This window comes from Mesocricetus auratus, unplaced genomic scaffold, assembly GCF_017639785.1.
Source record: "Mesocricetus auratus isolate SY011 unplaced genomic scaffold, BCM_Maur_2.0 Super-Scaffold_4256, whole genome shotgun sequence".
Lineage (NCBI taxonomy): Eukaryota > Metazoa > Chordata > Mammalia > Rodentia > Cricetidae > Mesocricetus > Mesocricetus auratus.
The window spans coordinates 57,454,986-57,478,473 of NW_024429182.1; the positions used below are offsets into that span (position 1 = coordinate 57,454,986).

General features: G+C 54.2%; 2 protein-coding genes across 3 annotated transcripts; both read right to left on the minus strand.

Moving 5' to 3' along the window:
• Positions 1-6,659: 6,659 nt before the first annotated feature.
• Positions 6,660-9,220, minus strand: Tnni2 (troponin I2, fast skeletal type). Its single transcript, XM_005064179.4, has 8 exons — positions 9,101-9,220; positions 8,466-8,495; positions 8,270-8,276; positions 7,766-7,807; positions 7,557-7,685; positions 7,327-7,416; positions 6,984-7,160; positions 6,660-6,851 (listed from the first exon to the last, which is right to left on the minus strand). Exons 2-8 carry the CDS (start codon positions 8,471-8,473, stop codon positions 6,756-6,758), a joined length of 549 nt encoding a protein of 182 aa, XP_005064236.1. The 5' UTR covers positions 8,474-8,495; positions 9,101-9,220; the 3' UTR covers positions 6,660-6,755.
• Positions 9,221-10,481: 1,261 nt separating this feature from the next.
• On the minus strand, positions 10,482-15,902 carry Syt8 (synaptotagmin 8). 2 transcript variants are annotated; one of them, XM_013112569.3, is made up of 10 exons: positions 15,713-15,902; positions 15,022-15,071; positions 12,655-12,765; positions 12,381-12,553; positions 11,890-11,988; positions 11,603-11,761; positions 11,362-11,529; positions 11,126-11,231; positions 10,893-11,026; positions 10,482-10,810 (listed from the first exon to the last, which is right to left on the minus strand). In XM_013112569.3, exons 3-10 carry the CDS (start codon positions 12,746-12,748, stop codon positions 10,577-10,579), a joined length of 1,167 nt encoding a protein of 388 aa, XP_012968023.3. In that variant the 5' UTR covers positions 12,749-12,765; positions 15,022-15,071; positions 15,713-15,902; the 3' UTR covers positions 10,482-10,576. The 2 variants fall into 2 exon arrangements, with proteins under 2 accessions (XP_012968023.3, XP_040607171.1); XM_040751237.1 differs by having other exon boundaries at positions 12,655-15,071.
• Positions 15,903-23,488: the final 7,586 nt, after the last annotated feature.

Sequence of the window (23,488 nt, forward strand, 5' to 3'; positions counted from 1 at the left end):
GGTTGAGCAGATATACCCAAAGGAGTAAGGGGAGGACAGAAGCACAAGGAGGGGTGTATGGCAGGAGGGCCCAGGCTGTGGAGGCCCAGTGGGAGAAGCAGTCTCTCTTGGGTTAGGCTCCCTCTCAAGACGATGGCAGGGTTAAGCATCCATTACAGGAAGGCCATGAGCCAGAACAGAGACTGTGATAAGGGTGGGTGATTGGGAGGCAGATATGACAGGGACAAGGCCAGCAGAGGCCAGACACTTATTGGAGGGCAGGTGTTAGTTTCAAATCTGTTGCTGTGATAAAACACTCTGGCAAAAGTGGCCTTAACAGAGAGAGGACATTTTAGCATATGGTCCCGTTTTACGGTACATCATGGTTTGAAAACCACAGAGGCAGGAGCTTGAGTTTGCTGGTCATATCATATCCACAGTCAAACCAAGGAAAAAATGCATGTGCCCAATACTTAGTTCACGTTCTTTACCCTTTACAGTCCAGAACCTAAACCAGGGAACAACGCTGTCCACCTTCAGTCTGGGTCTTCCCATCTTAATTGATATAAACAAGACAATCCTTCCCAGACATGCCCACAGGCTAACCTGATTTAGACAGATCCTCATGGAGACTCATCTCAGATGATTCTAAACTGTGTCAAGTTGACAAGTAAAATTAGCTATCACAGTAGGACACAACCAGGGGACACACCTGGTGTGTAGTTATGTCCAACTCTGCTAATAAGAGCCATAGTGTGCTGGGTGGGCACAGTGTGGGCACCCAGGCATACCACAGGCACAGTGGACATGTAAACTCCTCCGCACCCCCAAGGACCTCACACCTTTGTTGATGCTTGAGAAGATTCTATCAGTTATGAAGATGAGTTATGAAAATCCTATCCTGGGTGAGGGTTGTTCTTGAGGAAGGGCTATTCCTTCCTCTGGCAAAGCTTAGGTCCCTAAACTTGTGTGTTTACAGAATTAAGCACATACAAAGAATTTTGGTTGTTTTGGAAACTAGGAGAAATGGCAGACTGTAAGGCTAAGGATGAAAAGGGCCTGGTGGACTAACCAATGGGCCAAGCTCCTGGAGTACAATCGAAGTGGGGGAGGAGTGAAAATATGACCAAAAACTCAAGACCATGATGGGGAAACCCACAGAATCAGCTGACCGGAGCTAGTGAGAGATCACTGACTCAGGTGTGACAAAGAGGGAACCTGCATAAGACTGAACTAGACTCCCTTAATATAGGTGACAATGGTGTAACTGGGACAATATATGTGGCCACTGGCAGTGGGTCTAAGACCTAACACTAATGCACAAACTGACTTAGTGGAGCCCATTCTGTATGGAGAGATACCTTGCCCAGCCTAGACACCGGGGTGTGGGGGTGGAGAGGTGCCTTGGTCCTGCCTCAACTAGATGATGGGACAGATGTAGTAGACTTCCTAGGGGAGGCCTTACCCTCTCCGTGGAGCAGACCAGAGGAGGGGGTGAGTGGAGGGAGTGGGAGAAAAGGAGGGAGGGGGAACTTGGATTGGAATGTAAAAAATAAATTAATAATAAAAAGGGGCCTGATGGGTACTCCAAAGAGCCTGCTTGGAGGAGGTGACATCTTAGAATTATAAGAAGGCCACAGGGGAATTCTCTAGGCCTGGGCAGAGGTAAGCTAGCTGTTTTGGGGCTGACTTCCCACAGACCGGTGGTCAGCGGGCCAGTACTGAGGAAAAAAGCAGATGGGAAGTGCCCAGTGTCCATTTGGTCAAGCAGGTGTTCCCTTCTCTATGCCTATTTTGTGGCCTGGTAAATTGAGGCCTAATGTTGAGGTAAAGTAGGGCTGGGCCACTGAGGTCTACTCTAACCCCCCAGATTCCAGGCTCTGGGGCCACAGCGAGAGAGCTACAGCTCATGGGCTTGTCCTGAGGAACAAGCTGACACAGAGCTGGCCAGGTCCCTGGATGAAGCTGGTCGGGTCCTAGTATCCTATAGTGTGAGGCACTGTAGAGTGTCCAGCGGCCGTACAGGTGCCAGAAGGCATCTCAGAGAGATCCTGGCTACCTCTTGGCCAGTGTCTGCCTCCCCCGAGGGAAGACCGTGGCCACACCCTATCACAGTACCACTCAGTCTCCAAAGGACCCTCAGCATCTGGTCTTTGTTTCTGCTGCCTCTGGAGGTGGCAAGTGCTCTGTCAGTGTCTCTGGTCCACTCTGAAGAACAGCCTCTGCCCGAGCAGCTAGAACTCCCTTGGAGTGAGTGTGGCACCCCCACCTCCACCTGAGCCCCCCTCAGCTCCCTGCTGCCCACAGCTCAACCCTGAAGTCCTATTTGCCTTGACTTACTCCAGCCCTTTGCTTCATTTGCTTCTGTTTAAGAATTTTATTGTTGGGTCTGGGGAATGTCTCAGTTGGTAAAGTGTCCGCTGTGGAAGCATGAGGACCCAAGTTGGTTCCCTAGTACTCGTAAAGAACCAGGCAAGGCAACACTGCGAAGACAGACACAGGAGGATTCCTGGGCTTGCCAAATCTTGTGAGCTATAGATAGGTTCAATAAAAGACCCCGCCCCCCCTGAAATAAGGTGGCGAGTGATAAAGGAAGACATTGTCGTCAGCTTTGGCCTCCACACATGCACTACCTATCAGCACACACAAAGAATTTGAGAAAAGTTTAACTTTTTAGGAAATTATCTCACGCTTTCAGAAGTTTCCAAAATCAAAGTGGCTTGAGGAACCACCAACTACCCCTCAGCTTCACTGGCTCCTTGTACCCATCCAGATGAGAGTAAAGAAATTCTAGAGACAGGTGCACGTCTCTCTTAGGTCATCAGATTATTAAAACTATGGACCCCAAGGTTTTGGAATTTTCCCAGGAGTCTCACACTGGGGAAGGGAAAGGCTGAGGCCTGGTGGCAGCCAGAGGGGGGCTTGTTTCCCAGAGAGATCTCACAGAGTTCTGAGAACTTGTTAGACCACCTTGCAGGAGAGACTGGAGCTGACAGTGATGGGTCAGTGACGGGCAGGACCACACCTTGACCAGGACTGAGTAGCTATGCACACCTGCTGCCCTCTGTTTAAGCCTGAAGCTCATGTCCGGACCCTGAAGACAGACTTGGAGCCTCTGGACCTCTTTGTCCCTCTTCCCAGTGTGGCCGCACTGAAGGACTCTCCTCTCTGCTTTTCACTGTTACTGCTTGAGGACTATGGTTGAGCCTACGCTGTTCGGGCTGTGGGGACTCAGGCCTAAGAGCTCTGGCAACATGCTTACAACCTTCTCTGTCAGACTCTTTCCTTCACTCCCTTATTCCTAGACATTTCACAACTTTATAGCCACATTCCAAACAAGAAAGCAGTTACCAACATAGCCACTCTTTCATCCGCTAGTCTTTGCCCTATAACTGGCTACTACTCTTTCTTTTATTTTTTAATTTTGTTTTGACCATGTATTGATTTTCTAGCTGATAAGATATTCGACACTCACAACTACCTCCTGCTTGCAGAAGAGAATCTGATTAGAATCCAGTCTTCAGTCCTCATTCCTGAGATGTTCCAAGAAAGTGCCTGCACATCAGACCCACGACCTGGCACCTGCCCACCTTTGTACCTGGCCATGCACCCACCACCCCATGTACCCACCCATCCTCACAGCTACCCACCTAAGCCCTCCTTCCTTGGTCTTCAGCAGCCAGTTTTAAGAATAGAGCCTTCCATTCCCTTTATGACCACTGCTCTGCACACATCACGTGGGATGTCAGGGGCTCCTCAGCTTTTGACAGACTGTGTCCCTTGTAGACATTTCTTACCCCTATCTCTCCTGCTTCCTTCTTTCCTGTCTAAAATGACTGGGATCTGCATCTCAGCCCAGATCCCATTTCTTGTCGTTACCCTGGGAATTTGCACAGCCCTCCCTCCAGACCCTACAGTCCACAGGCAGCTTCTTCTGGAGCATGACCCAGATCCCTCCTTTCCTTGGTCACTAAGTCCCAGGTTCCCACTTGTTCAACGTCTCTGCTAGCTTCTTCCTCCCAGGAGATGGTGCTGGCTCCCATAGCCCACCCCCCACCTTACCTCCTTACAGGGACTCTCCAACTAGTGAGATCTTTTCAGAATACAGAGCTGTTAGGGACAGCCACGCACTGCTGGGTTATGACCTGCCATCTGAGGCAGCCAGGGTCACCCCAGGGGGTCCCAGACAGCATTAGGCATGGGCAGGGATCTGCACATTACCCTTGGGTCAGTCAGTTTGGTTTGATTTGTAGAGGTCTCTCATATTTCATTCGTTCACTGGAAAATGTAGTGAATGCCCATAAATCTGCCATCCCACCCAAGAATTATATCTCCCAAGCTTATATCTATGAAGAGCTCTACTCCCATATGTTCCCTGCTCTGTGGCCACTGCCCCCACCAACCCCAGATAATCTGGAATTTTGTATTTGATATTTCCTTGTTTCAAGAAAAAAAAGATAATTTAAAAAATGATATTGATGGTCACCTTGACAGGCTCTAGAATCAGTTGGGAGACAGACTCTGGGCCTGTGGTGGTTTAAATGAGAAACACTCCCCTTATTTGAACACTTGGTCCCCAGTTAGTCATCCTGTTTGGAGGTTCAGGTGGTACACGCAGCCTCGCTTGAGGAGGTGTGTCCCTGAGGATGGGCTTTGAGGTTAGAAGCCTCGCGCCGCTTTCTTCTGTGTCATGCCTGTGGCTGAGACGTGAGCTCTTCCTGCTCTGGCCGCTCTACCTACCGTTTGAGTCATCCTTGTCCCACCATGATGGACTCTTACCCACTTCCTTCTGTGAGTTGTTTCTCGTCATGGTATCTTAGCACACCGTCAGAAGACTAGCTAACAGTTGTCATGTCTGAGAGGGACTTTCTAGTGGCGTCACTGAGGTGGGGAGACGGGCCATAACCTTGGGAAGCATTGTCCTGTGGGCTGAGCCGTGAAGAATAAAAAGGAGAAAATGAGCTGAGAACCAGCCTGTATCATCAGCTTCCTGGCTGCAGAGGCCATGTGACCAAGCACACTTCTGCCACCATCCCTTCCCGCCATGATGAACTGTGCCCTCAAACCGCTCCTTCCTGAAGTTGCTTCATCAGGTGTTTAGTCACAACAATGAGAGAAGTAGCTGATACACCCACTCCGTGTGACCCCGTGGCACTGAGCCTTACTCGCCCAGAGCAGGGCCCACAGTGGTCCTAACTTCCCCTCCCAGACCTCAGATGTCTGGAGTGCTGGATGCAGCCACATTGTTCCTGGTAAGCACAACCCCAGAAAGGACTCAGGATCTCCAGAGCATCATGCTCAAGCCAATCTGTCCTTGTAGTCACAGTCTATATGCTCAGCTCTGCTAGGTACAAACCTGAGCTTGGAACTGTGTCCCTTAAACACAGGTTCCTGCAGCACCCATTTTCCCGTGACATCACTATGTAAAGCTTCCCACTGAAATGTCTTATAATCCCTGGCCCCTGGGTGCATGTCTAGTCGTGCTGCTCTGCATCTGAGCCCACCTGCTCTGACTTGCCCTGCTCAGCCCCATAGTGAGGCAGAACTGTCTCCAGAGGTCTGGCCTGCTGCTGTAGTAGTCAGTCTAGACACTGGGGAGAAAGGCCAGGGCTGAGACTCTTCCTAGCATGGGCTTTGTGAGCCAGTGAAAGGAGCGCGGTGGATCCTGAGGCTGGAGGAAGGCCAGGGAGCCATTCTCAATGACGTGCCTTCTGAGCATCAATGAACACCCTCCAGAGACCCTCACAACTCCAGAATGCGGCTGGCAGCCTCTTGTTGGGTCCCCACTGAAGACCTAGGACCCTGACAGCATCTCACACAAAAAGAGGATGGGGTCACAGCCTTACCAAGATGGCTCTTGTCAGACCTGTTGGGAATATTATCCTAGTTAGGCCAGGGCCTGGGACCCAACAAAAACAAGACAAGTTCCCTTCCTGGCCAAGGTAGAGCTATGCTGGGCCTGCCACAGTTTTACCCAGGAAAAGGGACCCATCTCAGTACAAGTCTCTGGAGGAAGTGGGGAGCTATTGACTCAGAGTAGCCATGTGCACCTCTGTGGGAACGCCTCGAGCCTGTGGTCCAGCTATGAAGTTTGGTGCTGAACCATCCCAGGCCCCAAGTTCCTCAGAATGGGTATATTATTGACCTTGTTAGGCCAATAGGATCCAGGCAATGAGGTACCCAGGCAAATTGTGCGGACTCAGCCTTACCCTCATCCCTCAGTGCCCAGAGAGGGGTAGGCACTAGGTAGAGAGTGTGTAGGAGGAGATAGGGTTGACGTAGACTGAGTCTGGGCATGATGGGCAGAGGGTCAGCCTTTCAGGGTGGCTCCTGGCTTCTGGCCGAAGAGAGGGCCCTGAGAAGGGGCACAGCTGGAGGAATGGAGACTGAGCCTGCCCCAGGGTGTGCCTGCCAAAGCCTTTCCCAGTGGATGACTGTACCAAGGGACAAAGGAGTTGATCCTAGAACCTCCCACTCAGATATTGCTGGAGTCCCATAGTCATCTTTCTACAGGCCCTGTCATGTTAGGCAAGTCCAGAAATGGACCATACCCACCAGTTACAGAGTACTGCTCAGTGTCCCTGAACTGTACCCAAGCTGTGTGGCCTCCACACTGCCACACTACTGATCATGGCTGGTGGGCTCCGGAGTGGGCAGACAGAACTAGACCAGACCAGTGATAGGGATGTGAGTCGTTTATTGGTGTGAGGCCAGGCACTCCCAGCCTGGCTGTTGGGTGCTCCCCCAGTGGTGGGGTGGGGTGGGGCAGTGGGCAGTTAGGACTCAGACTCGAACATCTTCTTCCGGCCCTCCATGCCAGACTTCTCCTCAATATTCTTCCTCCAGTCACCCACGTCACGCAGGTCACGCTCCTGAGGGTGGAACCAGAGAGCTCTCAGACCCACCCCAGTCTTCCTCAGACTGCCCTGGGCCTCAGTTCACTCTCTCTGAATGGGACAGTGAGTGAACTCTCCCGCTTGGCTCTCCCCTGGGCTCTGGCCTACCTTTTCAGTGTCCTCCTTCTTGACCTGCTTCAGGTTGGCCCTCAGGTCCATGCACACCTTGTGCTTAGAGCCCAGCAACGCCTTCAGCATGGCATCAGCTGACATACGCACCCTCCGAAGCGGGGGCCTCTTGAACTTGCCCCTCAGGTCAAATAGCTTCTGGTTCATGTCTTCCAGCTGAGAGGAAGGAGCAGGAGGTTTAGGGACCTGGCAGCCCCCATGTCCCCAACCTTGGTCTTCCTTTCACACCACCTGGTTTCATTTCATCAGCCGGCCCCACCCCCGTATCGTTTGTCCCCACCCCCTATCGTTTGGCCACACCCCACACCACATGCCCCCTCACCTCCTTGCTGCTCTTCTGCACTTTCACCTCCATGTCGTATTTCTCCTCCTCAGCCGCGTCGATCTTCGCATGCAGTTGCCTGCAGAGCTCCTGGGTGGGCAAGCAGAGGATGGGTGGCCACCCTGACATGTGAGGACCACTTGTCCCTCCCAGCTCTGACCCAGCAGGCCAGACCTGCTGAGGAATGGGGGTAGCAGGGCCTGGGGCGGTCTGTGGCAGGAAGGGACTACCTGCACTTCAGACATGGAGCCGGGGATATGCAGGGGTGGGCAGTGCTCCGACAGGTAGTTCTGTTTCTCAGATTCACGGCGGCTCTCCTCTTTCTCCAGTTCTGTGGCCGCGATCTGGAGCATCACACTCTGAGAAGCAGAACGGTGAGAGTGAGGGTCTGCAGTGACTCCCATCCCCCACCTCTGCACCCCCCGCAGCCCATCCCTACCTTCAGGTGCTGTCTCCGGGCCGTGATGGCCCTGTTGCGCTTCTGCAGGACAGGACAGAGAGGACAGGGTCAGGCCTTGGCTAGAACACTGATCTCCTTGAAGCCCCATCTAACCCAGGGCTCCTAAGGAGGCTACAGGGCCACTGCCCAGGGCCCTGCTTTTTTCCCCAGTCCAGAGCCTACTTTAGCCTGTGGTCCTGACACTTCATTTAGGTGGCACATAAGGTTGAAGGGGGTAATGGGGTTTGGGAATGGGGAGGGGTGTGGCCAGGGCTCAGAGGCCGTGGGCAGGGGGAGGCCTGGGAGGTGAGTGGTGAACAGAAATCAGGAAGGAGAAGTGATTCCCTAATGATTAGGCCTGCATCTCACTTCCCTCTCACTGGGCACCAGGCAGGCACTTCCTCTCTCTCTGGGGTAGTTCAGGGGGCGGGGCACTTGGGGACCTTGGCAGGTGTGTCTTCTGACTTAGTCTCAGGGAACCGTCATAGCCTGAGTGGTACTCACCTCCTCACTGTCCCAGGATGAAGAGGGAGGAGGGAGGGGGAGAGAAAAGAGAAGTTAGGCTCATGGGAGTGGCCATGGAACCTTGGGGTAGGTGGGATTGAAGGGGTGGGTGGTCGCCACAGAAGGCAGGGGGATATGGGACCCAAGCCCTGGTGAGGGAACTGCAGTGGGGGGTGTCACACTGGATGCCACTTACTCCCCCATCCTGAAGTCTGGAGCTCTGAGCCTGTGGGGAGAGAGCAGGGAAGGTGTCAGTGTCCATCTTGCGCGAAGCCAACCATGGAGACCCGCGCTCACTCCTTCAGTTCTGCTCAACCCCAACTCAGACCTTCTCAAAGGGCAAGGGTTTAGAGGACATCCCCCACCCCCACCCTGAGGGTGAGAAGTAAGAGGAGAAAGTGTTCCCAAAATGTCCCAGGCAGGGCCTGAGGAGCTGCAGCTGTCCCTGAGGGAGGGGTGGGGCTGGCCAGCACAGGTGGCTGCCAGGGTGAGCCTGTTATTTTTAACTCTTCCTCCTTTGCCTGGAGAAGTAAATACATGGAAGAAAGAGCTCTTCTGTGTGGCCTGGGAGCTCAGGTCCCCGCTTGCTTGACCTGAACATTCTCTTGCTTGTGTATCCCCAGTCAGTGCCTGTCATCAGAGGCCTACTGAAGACCCCTGCCCCATCCTGCCAGCACCTGCTGTTTTTCAATCCCAGATCTGTGGGAGCCCCCAGAGAGAACTGTTGGCAGCAGACCCCAGACCCCCAAGTCCCTGCCCAGGGAAGTCCTCTGCAAGCTAGCCTGAGTAGTGCCCTATTCTCCAGCTTCAAGAAGATGGGCCAGGCCTCACCTAGAGTCTGTGCAGCAGGGCTGGGAGCGAGGTCAGGCAGGCAGCAGTGAGCTGGGCTGGTGGGCCAGGGGGAGGGGTATAAATGGCTTTCCCTGGGCCGGGCCCCTGCTCAGAAAGGGCATGGAGTCTCCTCAGACCAATGGGGGCACAGAGAGGAGGAGAGCCTCCCCACCTGCCCAGCCTGCTGGCCAGCCAGCCCAGGCGCTGGCCTGTCCAAGAAGTCTTGGGGTGGGTGTTGGGGTTGGTTTGCTCTATTTATGTCTCAGTGACGAGTTCAAGATGCCACCCTTGTTCCTGCAAGAACCCTCAGGACAGCAAGAGTCACATTGCATGTGGGTCTCCAGCGTACCCACCCGGTTCAAGCATCCATTGAAGTTTCCCTCCAAGGGAAACTTGACCTCACAAGTGGGCTGAAATGGAGTCACTGTCAAATTGTCTTGTAACTCAGCACCTATCTGGTCACTCTCTCCCTGCTTGGGGCCTTGGGCTGACTGTTCACCATTTCAGTTTTCCTTCAAAATTGGACCCACCCCCAAAAGCAAGCAAACAAAACCAAAACACCAAAACAGTCTCTCTGGCCCTGTGTCTCTTGTAGTGAACTTGCCTTTCTGCCCAGGGAGAGGAACAAATGGGCCTCTGGACCAGTAGCTAGGCCTCTCCCAGCCTGCCACACACCCAGCCCATGGGTATCTGTCTCTCTGCACAGGCAACTTGGAACATGTCCTTCAACCCTAGAGAGTGGTGCCACCGCCCTAGGAACCTCTCTCTGACCCGTAGGCGCTCAGGGCCCTTGGTTGCCTAGGCAGGTCCTACATTGCCCGGCTCACTGGGGCCAGGCCCTCACCCCTTTCCCCTTTCCCGCTCCTGAACCCCACCCAGAGACACCCAGATCATGGCTTGGCCCCAGCCCTGCTTCTCTGGGGCCCCTGAGGATCAGGGGAGGGTTGGAGCTGCTAAAGCCCGCCAGATGTGCTGGGATTAAGAGTATATCACAGGCCAGAACTGCGCGCCCCTAAAGGCCCCAGAGTAGCTTCCGAAGGCATCTACTGCCCCCTGCTGATAGTACAGAGGACACCCTATACCTCCATCCTTCATGGTGTAGGGTCTTTTCCCCACACTGTCCCTACCCACAACTCCCCCCACCAGTTGCCTACCTTGTCCCCACAGGGCCAGCTCTAATCCCCTGCTCCTCTGCCATCCCTGGATGGCAGAGAGGATGGTGCTATCTTCCCAAAGAAGACCTAGTAATCAGGCCTTGAGCAGAGGTTCAGGACTGGCAAATCTGTTCAGACCCTACCCCATCCTTGAGAGGACAGAGGTGCCAAGATGTAGCCCACCTTGTGCCTCAGGTCCTCCTCACAGGGCTTTGGCAGGGCACGAGTGGGAAAGAAAAGACATTTATTACAGAAAGCTCAGAAGAGCCTGGACAAATGCCCACAGCTCCATTTGGGGAAACTGAAGCCTACAGTTCTTCTTTTAGGAGCGAGGCCTAGGTAGGGGCAGGCGAGGCTTCAGGGCCAGAGCATGGTCCACCTCCCTGGGGGACTGCAGGTGGTGCCACTGGGCTATGGGCCGTCTGGCATGGGCCAACATATCTGCCCAGTGCTGTAGAGGTTGGCCTGAAGCCCGGGGGCCCAGCAAAACCTTGCCTATAGGCTCAGCCCGGTGATGCAGGCCATGGGCCCAGACAGCCAGCACCAGGTCCACACTCTGCAGACATGGAAGGGAAAAGGTCATCAGTTTGGCCAAGCACAACACCCCAGGCCACCCTGCCCTTCCTCCTGCTCCCCACCTGGAGCTGGCTAAAGGGAACCAGGAAGGTAAAGGCCTCATTGAAGTAGGGCATAGTTGTGTCCCTCTTAGAGGATGTTTTCCTCTTCTTCCATTTTCTCTGATTTAACATGAGCTGGACCTTCACATAGGGCTCTGCATGGAAAGAGAGTTCAAAAAAGGTGTCCCATACATGCACGTGGGAAGGTTGAGCACAAGGGCCCAGTCTTCTGTCCACCCGAATAGAGCTCTTACCTGAAAGCCCTGGATTCAGGCCCCGAGCCTCCAGCACAACCACAGTCAGACGGCCTGAGCTGGGCACGTAGCGTAGTGAGAAGCACAGCTCCCCCATCTGCTCGGGCTATGGGTAACAAGACATGGCTGCAGCTGGGACGGTCATCTTTGCCCTTGGGATTTTGGGCTCAGCAGGTACAGCACCCAGACCTTGGCCACCCTCATGGCACAGGCAGACCCCTGCCAGCCAGGCTCACCTCAGTGGTACCTGGAGGGCCCAGCAGGTACCAGCTCTCCAGGACATGCTGAGGGTCTACAGTGCTCAGTGATAGCTGAAGCTCTCCCAGTAGCTCATGTTCTGAGAACCGCTTGAAGTCCAACAGTTGTACCTTCAGGGTGGCTCTGGGCAGCTCTGCCGGTGGGACCTACAGGCAGGGCTGTGAGCTGAGTCCCGCTGCTCTGACCCCAGACTGCTCTACCTATCCAGGTTAGACTTACCAGGAAGCAGCATGTCTCTTCAAACGTGGGACAGAGAGTCCCACGGTGCACTTTCGTCTCGTGTCTTCTCTCAGCCTGGGTGGAAACACTGATGCGGGCGTAGGGGTCTGCTGTGCCTTCAGCCTTCAGGTTTTCAGCCTGCCTCAGGCCCACCCTAATCTGGGGGCCGGTGGGTTGGCTTAGCTTGTGTGTGGGGGTCCTCTTCCCATGTTCCCCTCCACCTGGCACTTCACCCATCACACCATCCGTCAACTACGGAGCCTTTGGATCGGCTCAGTGGGACTCACCTCCTGGCTTCCAAAGTCATACTCCAGTGAGAGCAGCAATCGCCCCCACTGTTGGGGTCCCCCAGAGCAGGGCTCCAGGCAGTCCACATCCGGTTGAACCTGAGGTAGATGAAGGGGTGGTCAGATAAGTATGGTTGAGGCCAATCCTCAACCAGAGGCCTAGGCTCTTACAATATAGGTCGAACCACTACCAGCAGGCCAGCTCACATAATTGCGCACATCCTCAGGACAGCTTCCTGAGACCAGCCAGCCATTATCTGCCTTCAACACGGCGTGTATGGTACTATTACTGTAGCTCTCAGTGGCCCATGGGCCAGCATCTGCATGCTTCCTGAATGCCTCCTCCCCCATTACCTTTGTTCATCTCCTTCCTCTGCCAGGAAGGCCTGCCAGGGCTGCCCTGTGCTCCCTAGTCTGGACCATTCATTCCCCTCCCTGGAGTGAGCCAGTACAGGATTGGGCGCAGGTAGATGCAGGTTTCTGCTCCTCACCAGGTGAGTAGTGGTGCTGCCGCGAGCACTGCCCAGACCCACAGCTTCTTTGTCTTTGGGCTGCTTCCTACGGCGTTGGCAGCGACGGCAACAGCAGTAGATGACACAGAGCAGACAAGAGACCAGGAGGACTCCAGCAGCAAGAATGACGATAAAGAGTGCCCAGCGGGCCCCTGAGCCAGGAGAAAAAGCTGCTGAAACGCCTCTCTAGACTATCTGGGTTCCCACTAGACTGGACCATGCCCACACCACTCTTAGGGTTCCAGCCACTCACAGGGGATCCTGGTAGTGAGATCTGGAATGAGACTGGGTTCAGCAGTGTTGTCAACTGGGGTTGAGGTGCTGCGGGGGTCTGGGACACGCCCCATCTTCCTGCCCCTATTGGCTAGGAGGAGATAACTGTGGAATCCAGGTCACTTGAGGGGGCCCTCTAACCTCTGTGTACTGCCTCTTTAGCTGGCAGCAGCAAGTACTGGGTCCACCTTAGATTAGAAGGCAGCATAGGTGGCCAGGGGCAAGGGTGCTAGTCAGGAAACTAGGCAGAGAGAGGCTCTGGGCCTTGTCCAAAGCACTGACTTAGCGGTCACAAGCCCAGCCTCTTTCCACCTTCCTCAGGCCCCTACCCCAGCCAAGTAGTCCAGGCCTGGGCAGCCTGGTACCTACTTTCGCTGGCCCTTGCTCAGTAGAACCTTCTAACACATGGCTGGAGGAGCTTTGCCCTTTTTCCTTGGACTCAGAGGCCTTTTCCCATTATCAGGGGTGTCTCATTTCCTGAGGAGGACCCATCATAGCCCCCATGCATTCCAAAGACCTATCACATTCTTCCAGGTAGTCCAGATCACTGTAGCCTCAGGATCAAGAGCAGCTTGGGCCATGAGGTCATGTGGGAGGGAACTGGGGTACAGGGCATAGGGCCACCAGCAAGTGGGCATGCGCTCCAGCAAGCCTAGGCTGAAGGAGCTTTGCTGGCATGGGCACCAGGCCAGCAGTGCCTGGGGATGAGGGTGAGGCGGGGGCAGGCAGGGGCAGGGCATAGCTGGGAGAGCTTAAACATTCCTCCACGCTGAATCAATACCGGCCTAAACTTGCCTTCCTGCCTGCTTGGCTACCCTTGGCATGGGAGTGGGAAGGAGGAGGCCATGGAGCTGCCTTGGCCTCTGTACCCCACCTGCCCAGGGCCTGAGGAGGGTACACACCTGGTAGGCTGGCTTCTTCCACCATGAGCAGGAAGAGTGGGGTCCCCAGCTGGGGGCTAGGAGCCACTATGACTCCCTGAACTCAGATTCCCCCCTCTGCTCCCCGCACTCCAGCTTCTCTAGATAGTAACTACTAGACAGGACTTAGTTTCTAAAGCTTGAGTCTACCCCACTATGCTACAAGAGCCTGCCAGTACTCCTGCCAAATCTAAGCCCAGACTGCATACAAGTTACTAGTCTAGCCTTCCCCTCCAGGAGTGACTTTCTCTCCTATACCCTCCGCCTGGAGTCCCCAACATGATTCCAAGGGACATCCCCCTTCTGTAACATCAGGGCCTCACTGCCTGACAGGATGGAGAGAGACAGCCACAGCCCGGAGAGCCCAGAAGCATCCACCCCTCACTGATTGTAAGTAGCCTTCCAGGTCTCCCTTTAGCGGTCCTGTACACGTGGACCCATGAGCTTTCCAGGGATGGCCTGAGGCTAGAGCCCTGAAGTTGGCATGGCCCTGGAACAGAGATGCAGAGGTTAACAAGAAGCCATAATGACAATGGAGAGTGGCCTGGTGGGGTCCTGAGAGGGTCACTGTGACTGCCCTCCTCATCTCTTGAAATCCCTCAATTTTTAGCACAGGTACCACATTTTAATTCATCCCCAGGCCCTATTAATCATACAGCTAGTCCCTAGCTCGGTTTCAGACTCCAGTCTGTAGTTTGGTGGAAGTGGAGGCTTGGGGAGTCTCCTGAAGAGGGAGGGGGTGATCTGCAGCCCTCAACAGCCTCTCTGTCCACTAACTTCACTCCTGTCTGTCCTTCTGAAGGCTTCTGCTAGGCAGGAATCCACAGGATGGCCAGAGTGCCCCCAGTGGCTCCTGGTGGAAAGGCTGGTGGGAGCTGGAGCTGCCGTGTTGTTCCTCAAGGGTCCCTAGCACAAGAGGGCTGAAGCCAGGCTCAAGTGGGCAAAGCCACGTTTGCCATTGGTAATGAAGGAGACGACATGGATGTTGGAATTCAAGTAATACTGAGATCTCTCTCTCTCTCTCTCTCTCTCTCTCTCTGTGTGTGTGTGTGTGTGTGTGTGTGTGTGTGCACATGTGAGTTCCTTTCTGTGCCCTTCTTGGGCTGAAGTCCTCCACCCTTGCGGTGAGAACAAGTGGAGGGGGGCCCAGAGGGTCCATAAGCTGTTTCTCACAGCATGTAGATCAGGAAGGCATTCTGGATAGCCTGGTGGTGACACATGTATTTCCACAGGGACACTTTGGACTGTTTGGAAGCTAGCTATGGAGGACTCTGGGGCCTCAGTAACACCAGCTCCTGGTACTAGAGAGATTCTCAAGGCCAGGAGAGATCAAGGTCCCTTAGGACCCCCAGGTCCTCATGGTGGTAAAGGTGCAAGTAAAAATAAAGCCACCAGGTGGAGCCATTCCCCCCACGGTCCCCACCTACCAGTAGCTTTCAGCCTGCAGATAAAGAACTTCAGGGAGGGTGAGAGCAGCCTGAGCAGGACAGACAGAAAAGAGACTCCATGAATCTCCAGCCCCAACCCAGGAACTTGGCTATCCCTATTTGTATGGCCTGGGGCAACATCCAGCTCTGAGAAGAAGGCAGGTCTTCCTGATGACTTTGGTAGTCTGTCGCTGCCTATTGAGGAAGACTCTTGAGGGGCCAGCACGGTTTGACCAGGAAAGGGAGCTGGGAGTCCCTGGCTCCAGGCTCCCTCCCAGTGGCTGTTTGAACCCAGCTCTGCAATCCCTTCCAGGCAGGCGTCTGGCTCATACCTGGGTCTGAGGTCTGCATCCACCGCCCCAGCCCCTCTCCCTACTCACTCTCCAAGGCTTGCTTGAGCCCCCCTTTCTCCAGGTATCCCTTTCAGGTCCCTCAAAATTACCCGGTCTTGGGCTGGATGCCACCCAGTAGCCCCTTTAAGACAGAAGCCGTGCACAGTCACGCTGGGCCTCTCCTCCAAATACCCTGGCAGCCCATGATCTAGTAACTCTGGGTTAGACCTGCTACCAACTCCCTCCACTCCCAGTCTAACCAGACCTTGTAATGTTTCATGGGGAGTGGGTTTCTGTGCTCCCTTTCCCCAGAAAAGCAAGACACCTGCCCCCGAGTACAGTGGTGATCCCTTCCTCACCTGATGCCAACAGCTTCCTGCAGCTGGTGGGCTCTGGCCTTCTTGCTTGGAAGCTGGTTGGTCTACTATTAGGTAGCACCTGGACCCCTCAGCAGAGCCAGCGCCTGTTGATAGTGATCAAAAGAATCTTGGGGGGTGGAAGGGGTGTGGAGGCATGGCTTTGGGGAGCCCCCCACCCCCACCTCATGGCCAGAGCTGCTGGCTCTCAGAAGCTAGGAAACTCCCTTGAGAGAGACCTCCTCTTGTCTGAAGCCCTAGAGCAGGTGTCTGAACTCTGGGCTATCTCGAGGTGTTCCTCAAGGCTGGGGGTAACCCCACCCACACCAAACTGTGCAAACAGGGGTGATAGGCCCGCTGGGTTGACCTCTGTGCAGGCTCACACACCCAGAAGGCTTGAGTCACAACTGGTTGGTGGAAGAGTGTGCCTCCTGGCAGTGCAGGCCCTATGGAAGCAAGCATGAGAGGGTGGGACCCTGTGGGGGAGATGCCTGGTGCTGTGCAGTCCTGGGGCCATGGGGGCCTGATTGGCTTTGTCCTCAGAGAGCATTTGGAGGCCATTCTGACCCACTCCCTTGTGTTTTTAGCTTCCCAATGACCAAGCCCTCATCCTGGTGTCCAGGGTTCTTGCAATAATCTAACCTGGGTGTCAGTTTGAGTCCCACCAATGTTGAGTCTGAGTTTCTCATTGTGCCTTGACCAGTTGGGCTGGTCTGGTCACTCCACAATACCTTATCTGTGGCTGGAAATCGGACATTGGAATGGTTAATGGTTAATGAGACCTATCTCACCAGCCCCAAAGTCTCCAAGTCTCTGGGCTGATCAGACAGGTCTGTTTGAGGAAACTTCAGCTAGAGGATGCTCTGGGACCACTGCATGTGGGGTACAGGCATGCTGCTCACAAGTGGCTCTGGGCACATGGGCACCGACTTGAGGTGGGTCCATCCTGTTATGACTCAGGTGATGTGACAGGGACTTATAGATAAGATCAGGGGGCCAGTGGTGTGCCTGCAGAGATAGTAAGGCACCCTGGTGGCAATCACCTGTACTTTGGGACCCACCAGGCCCCTGCAGATCAGAGCTTCAGGCCCCACAAGTAGCTCCCACCACCAAGCTGTGTAGGGGCTTTGTGCCTCTCCAGAATGAGGGCGCCTCCGTGGCGAGACGGCGTCTGAGGTTCTGAGGCAGGAAGGAGAAAACCAAACAGAGCTGGCAGCCCACGGCCAGGCCCGCGGCCCCCAGACGGCGGCTTGGCAGCCAGAAGCCCCGTGGAGACCCTGGCGGGGCTCCTGGACTCGGATGCTTCCTTTGAGGGTGCCTGGGGAATGTTTGAGGTCAGAACACACGGCAGGCAGACGCTGGCGGGAGAGCTGGAGCCTCTGGCAAAGAAGCAGGAGACGTGCTGGGATGGAACATGTGCTCCCTGCCTGTACTGACCCTGCTGGGAGCCCTATCCTTCTAGGCACCCCTTTTACCCGGGGTCTGAGACAGCCAAAGATGGTGCTCAACTTGTCTCAGACTTCTGTATGTGACTTGTGTGTTTACTCAGGTTTTCTGTGTCTTTTTCACTGAGGGACACATGCTAGGCACAATGTCTCTGACCTTCCAGCATCAGAATAAACCTGAGTCCCATTATCTAGACACTTTGAGAAGATGAACCCCAACTTCTGAACATCTGGGGAGCCTGTACCTCATTACTTGAACATCTGATAAGGCTGCATCCTATCGAGCACTGGAGAATGTCCACCACCTACACACCCAAGGAACACTCGTAACATTCAGGGAAGCTACACCCCCTTGTCCCCGAATCTAGAGAAAGACACCATTACCAGGGCATCTAGGGAAGAGCCTCCTGCCTGTGCTCTGCCATAGGCTGTACACCATCACTGCGACATCAGAACCCCACACCCTACTTGAGCAGGATGTTAAGCTTCAGCTTCCTTGAACATGGCACACTGAGTTTTGAGACTCCATTGGGGACTCCAGGCATGTGAACCCTGATCTCCACAGTGCCCAGGTGAGTCTTCCATGCCCTGTATATGTGGGGACACATGCCCTATCATGGTGGAACTCACTGAATGACTGGATGTCTCTCCCAAGGGCTTCAGGGAACTGGAGTCCAGGACCCCATCTATCATATGGCTTTATGAAGGCCTCATACACACTGATTTGGGGGTCTCTGTCCAAGGAAACCATAGAACAGTGTCTTTAATCTACATTTGTGAACACCTGGGGTGTGTTTCCCAAGTACCCAAGTGTTTCTGAATTTGGGTGACATGTTCCTTGTTCATTTGGGAACAGGAGCTCCATTCTGTGGTCATCAGGGTCTTGGACAGCCTGTACCCCATTTGTTGGATCTACTGAATTGCCTATTGACACAAGGTACATAGGCCTGCATGTCGGGCTGGAGGCCCTGGGCCGGCACCGCGTTCCTGTGGTTTTGGACACGCCGTTCTGGGCATCACACTGCTGTATGCATCCTATTCACCCTTGTCTCAGCTCTCTGTGTGCCATTCATTGAACTCTGGGCTGCCTGCCCACCCCCAGCCGCCCAGGTGTCTGCACTCTTTACCTGTGCCCCATGAGCTGAGCCTGCTCAAGAGCTGATTGCTGAGTTCTCAGCTCGGAACCCATGGGTCTGAGAGTGTGGGTACCTATGCTCCATTAGCTGGACACGGGGTCCCCACAGCCCACTACACTATGGACCTGAGTTTCCCATTCGCAATCTCTTTAGCATTTCCATCCTGGCCACCCCAAGTCCTCAGAGTAGTCTTTTGTGAACAGTTGGGCTTTCCAGCCTTTACCCAATTCCTTGCCTTGAAAGGTATAGCAGCAGCTTCTTTATAATTTTGAGACAGGGTCTCATATAGTCCAGGCTAGCCTGGAACTCATTATGTAGCTGAGGATGACTTTGAAGTTATGATCCCCCTGCTTCCACCTCCTGAGTGCTGGGATTACAGGCTACCAAGCCCAGTTTACAGTGCTGTGGGTTAACTCGGGGCCTCATGTGTACTAGGCAAGCACTCTACCCATTACCTTCATTCCCAGCCTTTTCTGGTAGATTCTATCTCACCTTTTGTTGGAGTTCTGGTGTGGGTACTCTGCTCACATGAGTACTAGGGTGGTCAAACCCTGGAGACCTGATACCTCACTTGTCTGGGTGTCTGGGTACCTTTTACTCTCAGCATCACAGTGGCGAGGTTCCAAACACCCACTTTGTGAGGCTCACTATCCTATATCCTTGTCTGAGGGTCCCCATGTCCCACCCTAGTCTTCTGTGCATATGTGCAGCTGGCACACCTCCGGGTGTCTGTGTGCTGTATGTACAGGTTCTCAGAGATCCGAGCACCTTCCACACTTCTCCACAAGTATAGCTGGCCATCTAAGGCTGGGCACAGCCCTGTCCCTTCACCCCCATAGCTGGAGATATGGAGATTATGGCTTCCTTTAGGCTAAACAGAGAGCTTATGCTCATGTTCCTAGCTAGCTGCACCCTGCAGCTTCTTCCTGGGAACCCTTGCCTTTCTGGGTGTCTGGCAGCCTGCCTCTCATTCCTCTAAACTGCTAGGTAGAAAAGACTTCAAGAATCACACCACAGCTCCCCCGCCCCAGTTTCCAGGGTCTCAGCCAACCCTCCCCACCACCCAGGAGCTGTGCGCCAACCCAAGAGTGCTGGCTGACGCTGACATGCGCCCCACTCCAAGGCCCCAGTCTTCCTCTTCATCATCGCCTGAGGTTTGGACAGCTTGTCCTCCTTCACCAGGGTCTTTGGCAGCCTAACACCCCACTGCCTGTCTCTCACGCAGGCCCACATCCCAAGGCAAGGGCCCCCAGAAGCCGTTCCAAGATCCACTGCGTCTTTGGATGTCCACTGCCCATTCATCACTAGCAGGCGTCACGGCCCATATGAGTCCATATCCCTTCTGGTTCCAGTCTCTATTCATGCATGGCGCCAGACTGGCTGCTTCACCTTCTGAGCGTCAGAGTTCCTGCTATGAATATCTGAAGACCCCACACAATCTAGCAGCATGTGGGAGATATGAACCCCACTGATCCAAGAATCTGGGTGTCTTGCACCCCCACAACTGAGTTCCAAAGTGCTGCGCCTGACACATACCAGTGTGAGGGTGAAATGACCTTTGGCTGTGTCTGGCATTGTGACACCATCCCTTGTAACCCCTTTCTGAGTGCCTGAATCAAGTATACCTGTGGATCTGAGTACTGGGGTGCACTGTTCCCTATTCCACAGAGTTTCTGGGTGGCATGTGTTCACAACTACCTCTTCCCAGACCTCACATAGGTCATATCCCAGGTGGGGGCTCCCGGGTGGCCAGTTCCAAGCTCCAATGCATCTTTGGATGTCCTAACCCATTCAGGGGTGTCTGGGCTCAGTGAGCCCATTCATCTCTGTCTCAGGGCCTCTGTGCTCTATTCATGCACAGCTCTGGCCAGCCTGCACCCCATCCACCCCCCCATCTCACAGACAGTCTGTGCATTGTCGCCCCTCTTCCAGGAACAGCTGCCGGGCAGCCAGCAGGCACATTCCGGGGTTTGGCCTGAAGCCAATGCAAACCCTAGCTTTGCTGGCGCTAGCAGCAAGCGGGGCGCGGGCTAACCAAGGAGAGGAGGGCAGGCATCGAGAGAAAGTAGAGACCCTCAGTTTGGGGGTATGTGATCAAAGGCTTCCCTAGACACACACTGTCCTCCACCCAAAGGAACATTGGGAAGCCAAAGCCAGCCCGGGACAGAGGCCTGCCCTGAGCTGGCTGCCAGCAGGAGCAGCTGTATGCACACAGTGGGAGGAAGAGCCCTCCACCACAGCCGCTATTTCCTGACCAGGCTCCCTCAGCTGCCCACCCACAGACATCCCACTGGCAGACTCATCAGCATCGGCCTGGGCAAGGTCCCAGTCTGGGAGGTGAGCAGAGGTGAACACGGGGTCTCATCTCTGTTGCTGTAGGTCCTAGCCCCTCACCAACACTGATGGGGATCCCCCAGTGCTGGGAGAGCCACTGAAAAGTGGGTGACTGGCTCCTGTGTCCACTCAGGCTCTCTACAAGATGGCCTCTAGCTCATCTTGTCTCTGGGCCAGTGGAAGTCAGAGAAAAGGTGTCTTGGGGCTACATGGATGTCACCTGGTGGTCTAGAATCCCCTGTGAATGAAGACCTGGCCTACTTTCCAGGGTCCTTTATAGACAAACTGGTCACAGCTCCCCAATCTGTGTAAGCTTATCCATGTACGCTAGATGTTGTGGGCCACCCGTATTCTCTGAGTGTAAGAGACCATCTGCATTTGCTCTCTGAGTGTGGAAGCACACGTCCAGCTATCTGGATAACTAACCGGCTTCTAGGGCCAGACCTTTGGGCGCCTTTTTTCAGGCTACCAGTCTGGAGCATCTTGCCTTCCTGCTGTGGCTGGCTGGCCTGGCTTGCTCTCTGCAGCTCTGGACAGACTGTGTTCTGGTCCTGGTGTACGGTACCCTCTTTCCTGTCCTGCCCGTTATTCAGTGTCTGGGCTCCCTACTGTCCACTGCTGTTCCACTGTTCCTAGGTACCCTTCATCCCAGAGATCTGGCTCCTGAGCCTACCTGGTTTTTTGTTTTGTTTTGTTAGAATAAACAAGAAGCATCTTCAAACAATTAGGTTCTTTTGATGGTGGCTAAGGTTTCCCTAAATTTGTCTGATGGGGTTTTCATAGATTAAGTATTGTGAGAACTACGTTAGTTATGTGGGATCTCTACTCTGTGGGGTCCTTGCTGTGCGGAGACTCTTTTGTGTGGGTACTCTGCTGTTCAGGGATTCTGTTCTGGGGTGCCCTGTTGTACAGGAACCCTGCATCAGGAAGACCCTGCTGTGTGTGTGGAGAGCCTGTCCCTCTGGGGGGAATCCTGTGTAGGTGCCTGTTCTGGTAAACCAGGTTGTATAGGCACCCTACTTTAGGGCCCCTGGTGCATTGGAAGCCCTCTGTGTGGGGACCCTGTTGTGTGGGTAGCCTGCTCTGGGGGATCCTCTGTGCAGGGACTCTTCTCTATAGGTACCCTTGTATTGTGGACCCTGCTTTGCAGGGTACTATAGTATAGAGACCCCTGGAAAGAGTTACAGTGATTCCCTAGGACCCAAGGCAGTGAACTCCAAGTTCAGCAAAAGAAAGCGACCCAGGTAACCATAGCCCACAGTCTTTCTTTGTAAACACAGTCAGTCTCTCCAAACTCCCAGAAGTGCCTGGCTCACTGATGTTAGGGTCTGGAGGTTAGTTGGAGATCCTCACTATTGCTGTAGAGTCTGCAGGTCCTTGAGCTGGTGTGAAGATGTTTCAGAATCTGTCCTTCAGGGCTCATCTCAGGTCAACCCAAGGGCAGTTAGCGACCCTAAGAGGAGCAATGATCCAATCTGCACCCAGAGGTCAGGCATGGCTGGTGCTAGACTGTCTCAGGCACCAGGCAAGGCTGAACCGGCCAGGCTCCCAGCTCCCTCTGCTGTCTGCAGACTACTCAGCCTGACCTCCTGCTCCTACCGACCCCTTCTCTCTCCTGGTCCTCAGCCTAGCTCTTCTTCGGTTTGCGCTGCCCGGACCAGAAGGCTGGCAGGCGTTTGGGCGCCCCCTTCCGTACACATGCCTTTTGCAGGGTCCCAGCAAGCCCTGAAATCTGACCCTCTTCCTCACAGACGGGCTGTCCTAAGCCCCTGGCTGTTCAGATTTCTGACTTTCTGAGCAAAAATCTGTGGGAGGGGGAAATTTAACCTGTGCCTTCCCCCAGACCCTCCCAAACAAACTTCAAGTAATCAGGGAAGTCACCGGGACCCCAGGACTTCAGCTCTCTAGCAAGAGACTTCAGCATGTAGTTGAATCTTCCTCAGTTTTCAACCCAGGGTCAGGCCAAGGCCAAGACCTCAGTATTTAGGTATCAGAGTCCACTGCTGAGAAGGAATGAGAAACATCCCAGAGCAAGATGCTATTACATATTTCAGACCAGAAAAGCAGGCTGTGGGATCAGAAGAGGGGACCACCTAGTAGAATGAAGAGGGCATCAACTCCTCAGGAATCGGAAGATGAGACCCTCTGCAGTGACAGCCCTGCCACCAGGGAAAGTGGTACCATGCTGTCTGCTGTCGGAGGACTGGAGACTCACAGAGAAGTAAAGGAAGTTGGTAGAAACCGCAGGAAACAGGTGTGGTTCAGGGCTCATGGAGAAAGAGAGCCAGGCAGGTACTGGCTGAGGTGAGGAGACTTCACTGACCCGGAGCGACAAAGGTAAAGAACACAGGCATTAGGCCCCAGAGAGAGAGGCAAACAAGTGGCCTTGCCTACATGATGAGGCACCTGCTATCTGACACCTCCAGGAAGTACAGCCTGCTCCCCTACTCTGTGTGGGGTACCCACATAGTCACATTTGAGGATGCACGCACATGCAAAAGTTGCACAGGCATGAAAAGGCACATGTGCACACATGCATGAAAACACACACTGTCTGAGAGGTAAGAGGCCATCTTGACCTCCAGGCAACAAGGCAACAATAAGGATTTTTTACTCTAACCTCAACAGCGGTGTGTCAAGGCCATGGGCCTGACACAGCAAGAACCATGTCTTGATTTCACAACACAACAGTTCCCATGTACCTAGCCTTGCCTGGCAGGGTTCTTAAACATTATGTGCATCCTGGAGGCCCTGGCAGTTGAGGGTTGTGCTCAGGCTGGACTGCCAACCTCTTCAAGCGGTGCTTGACTGGAGCCTGTGCTTTCCCTAACCCTGCTTCACTCCTAACCACAGCCATAGCCTTT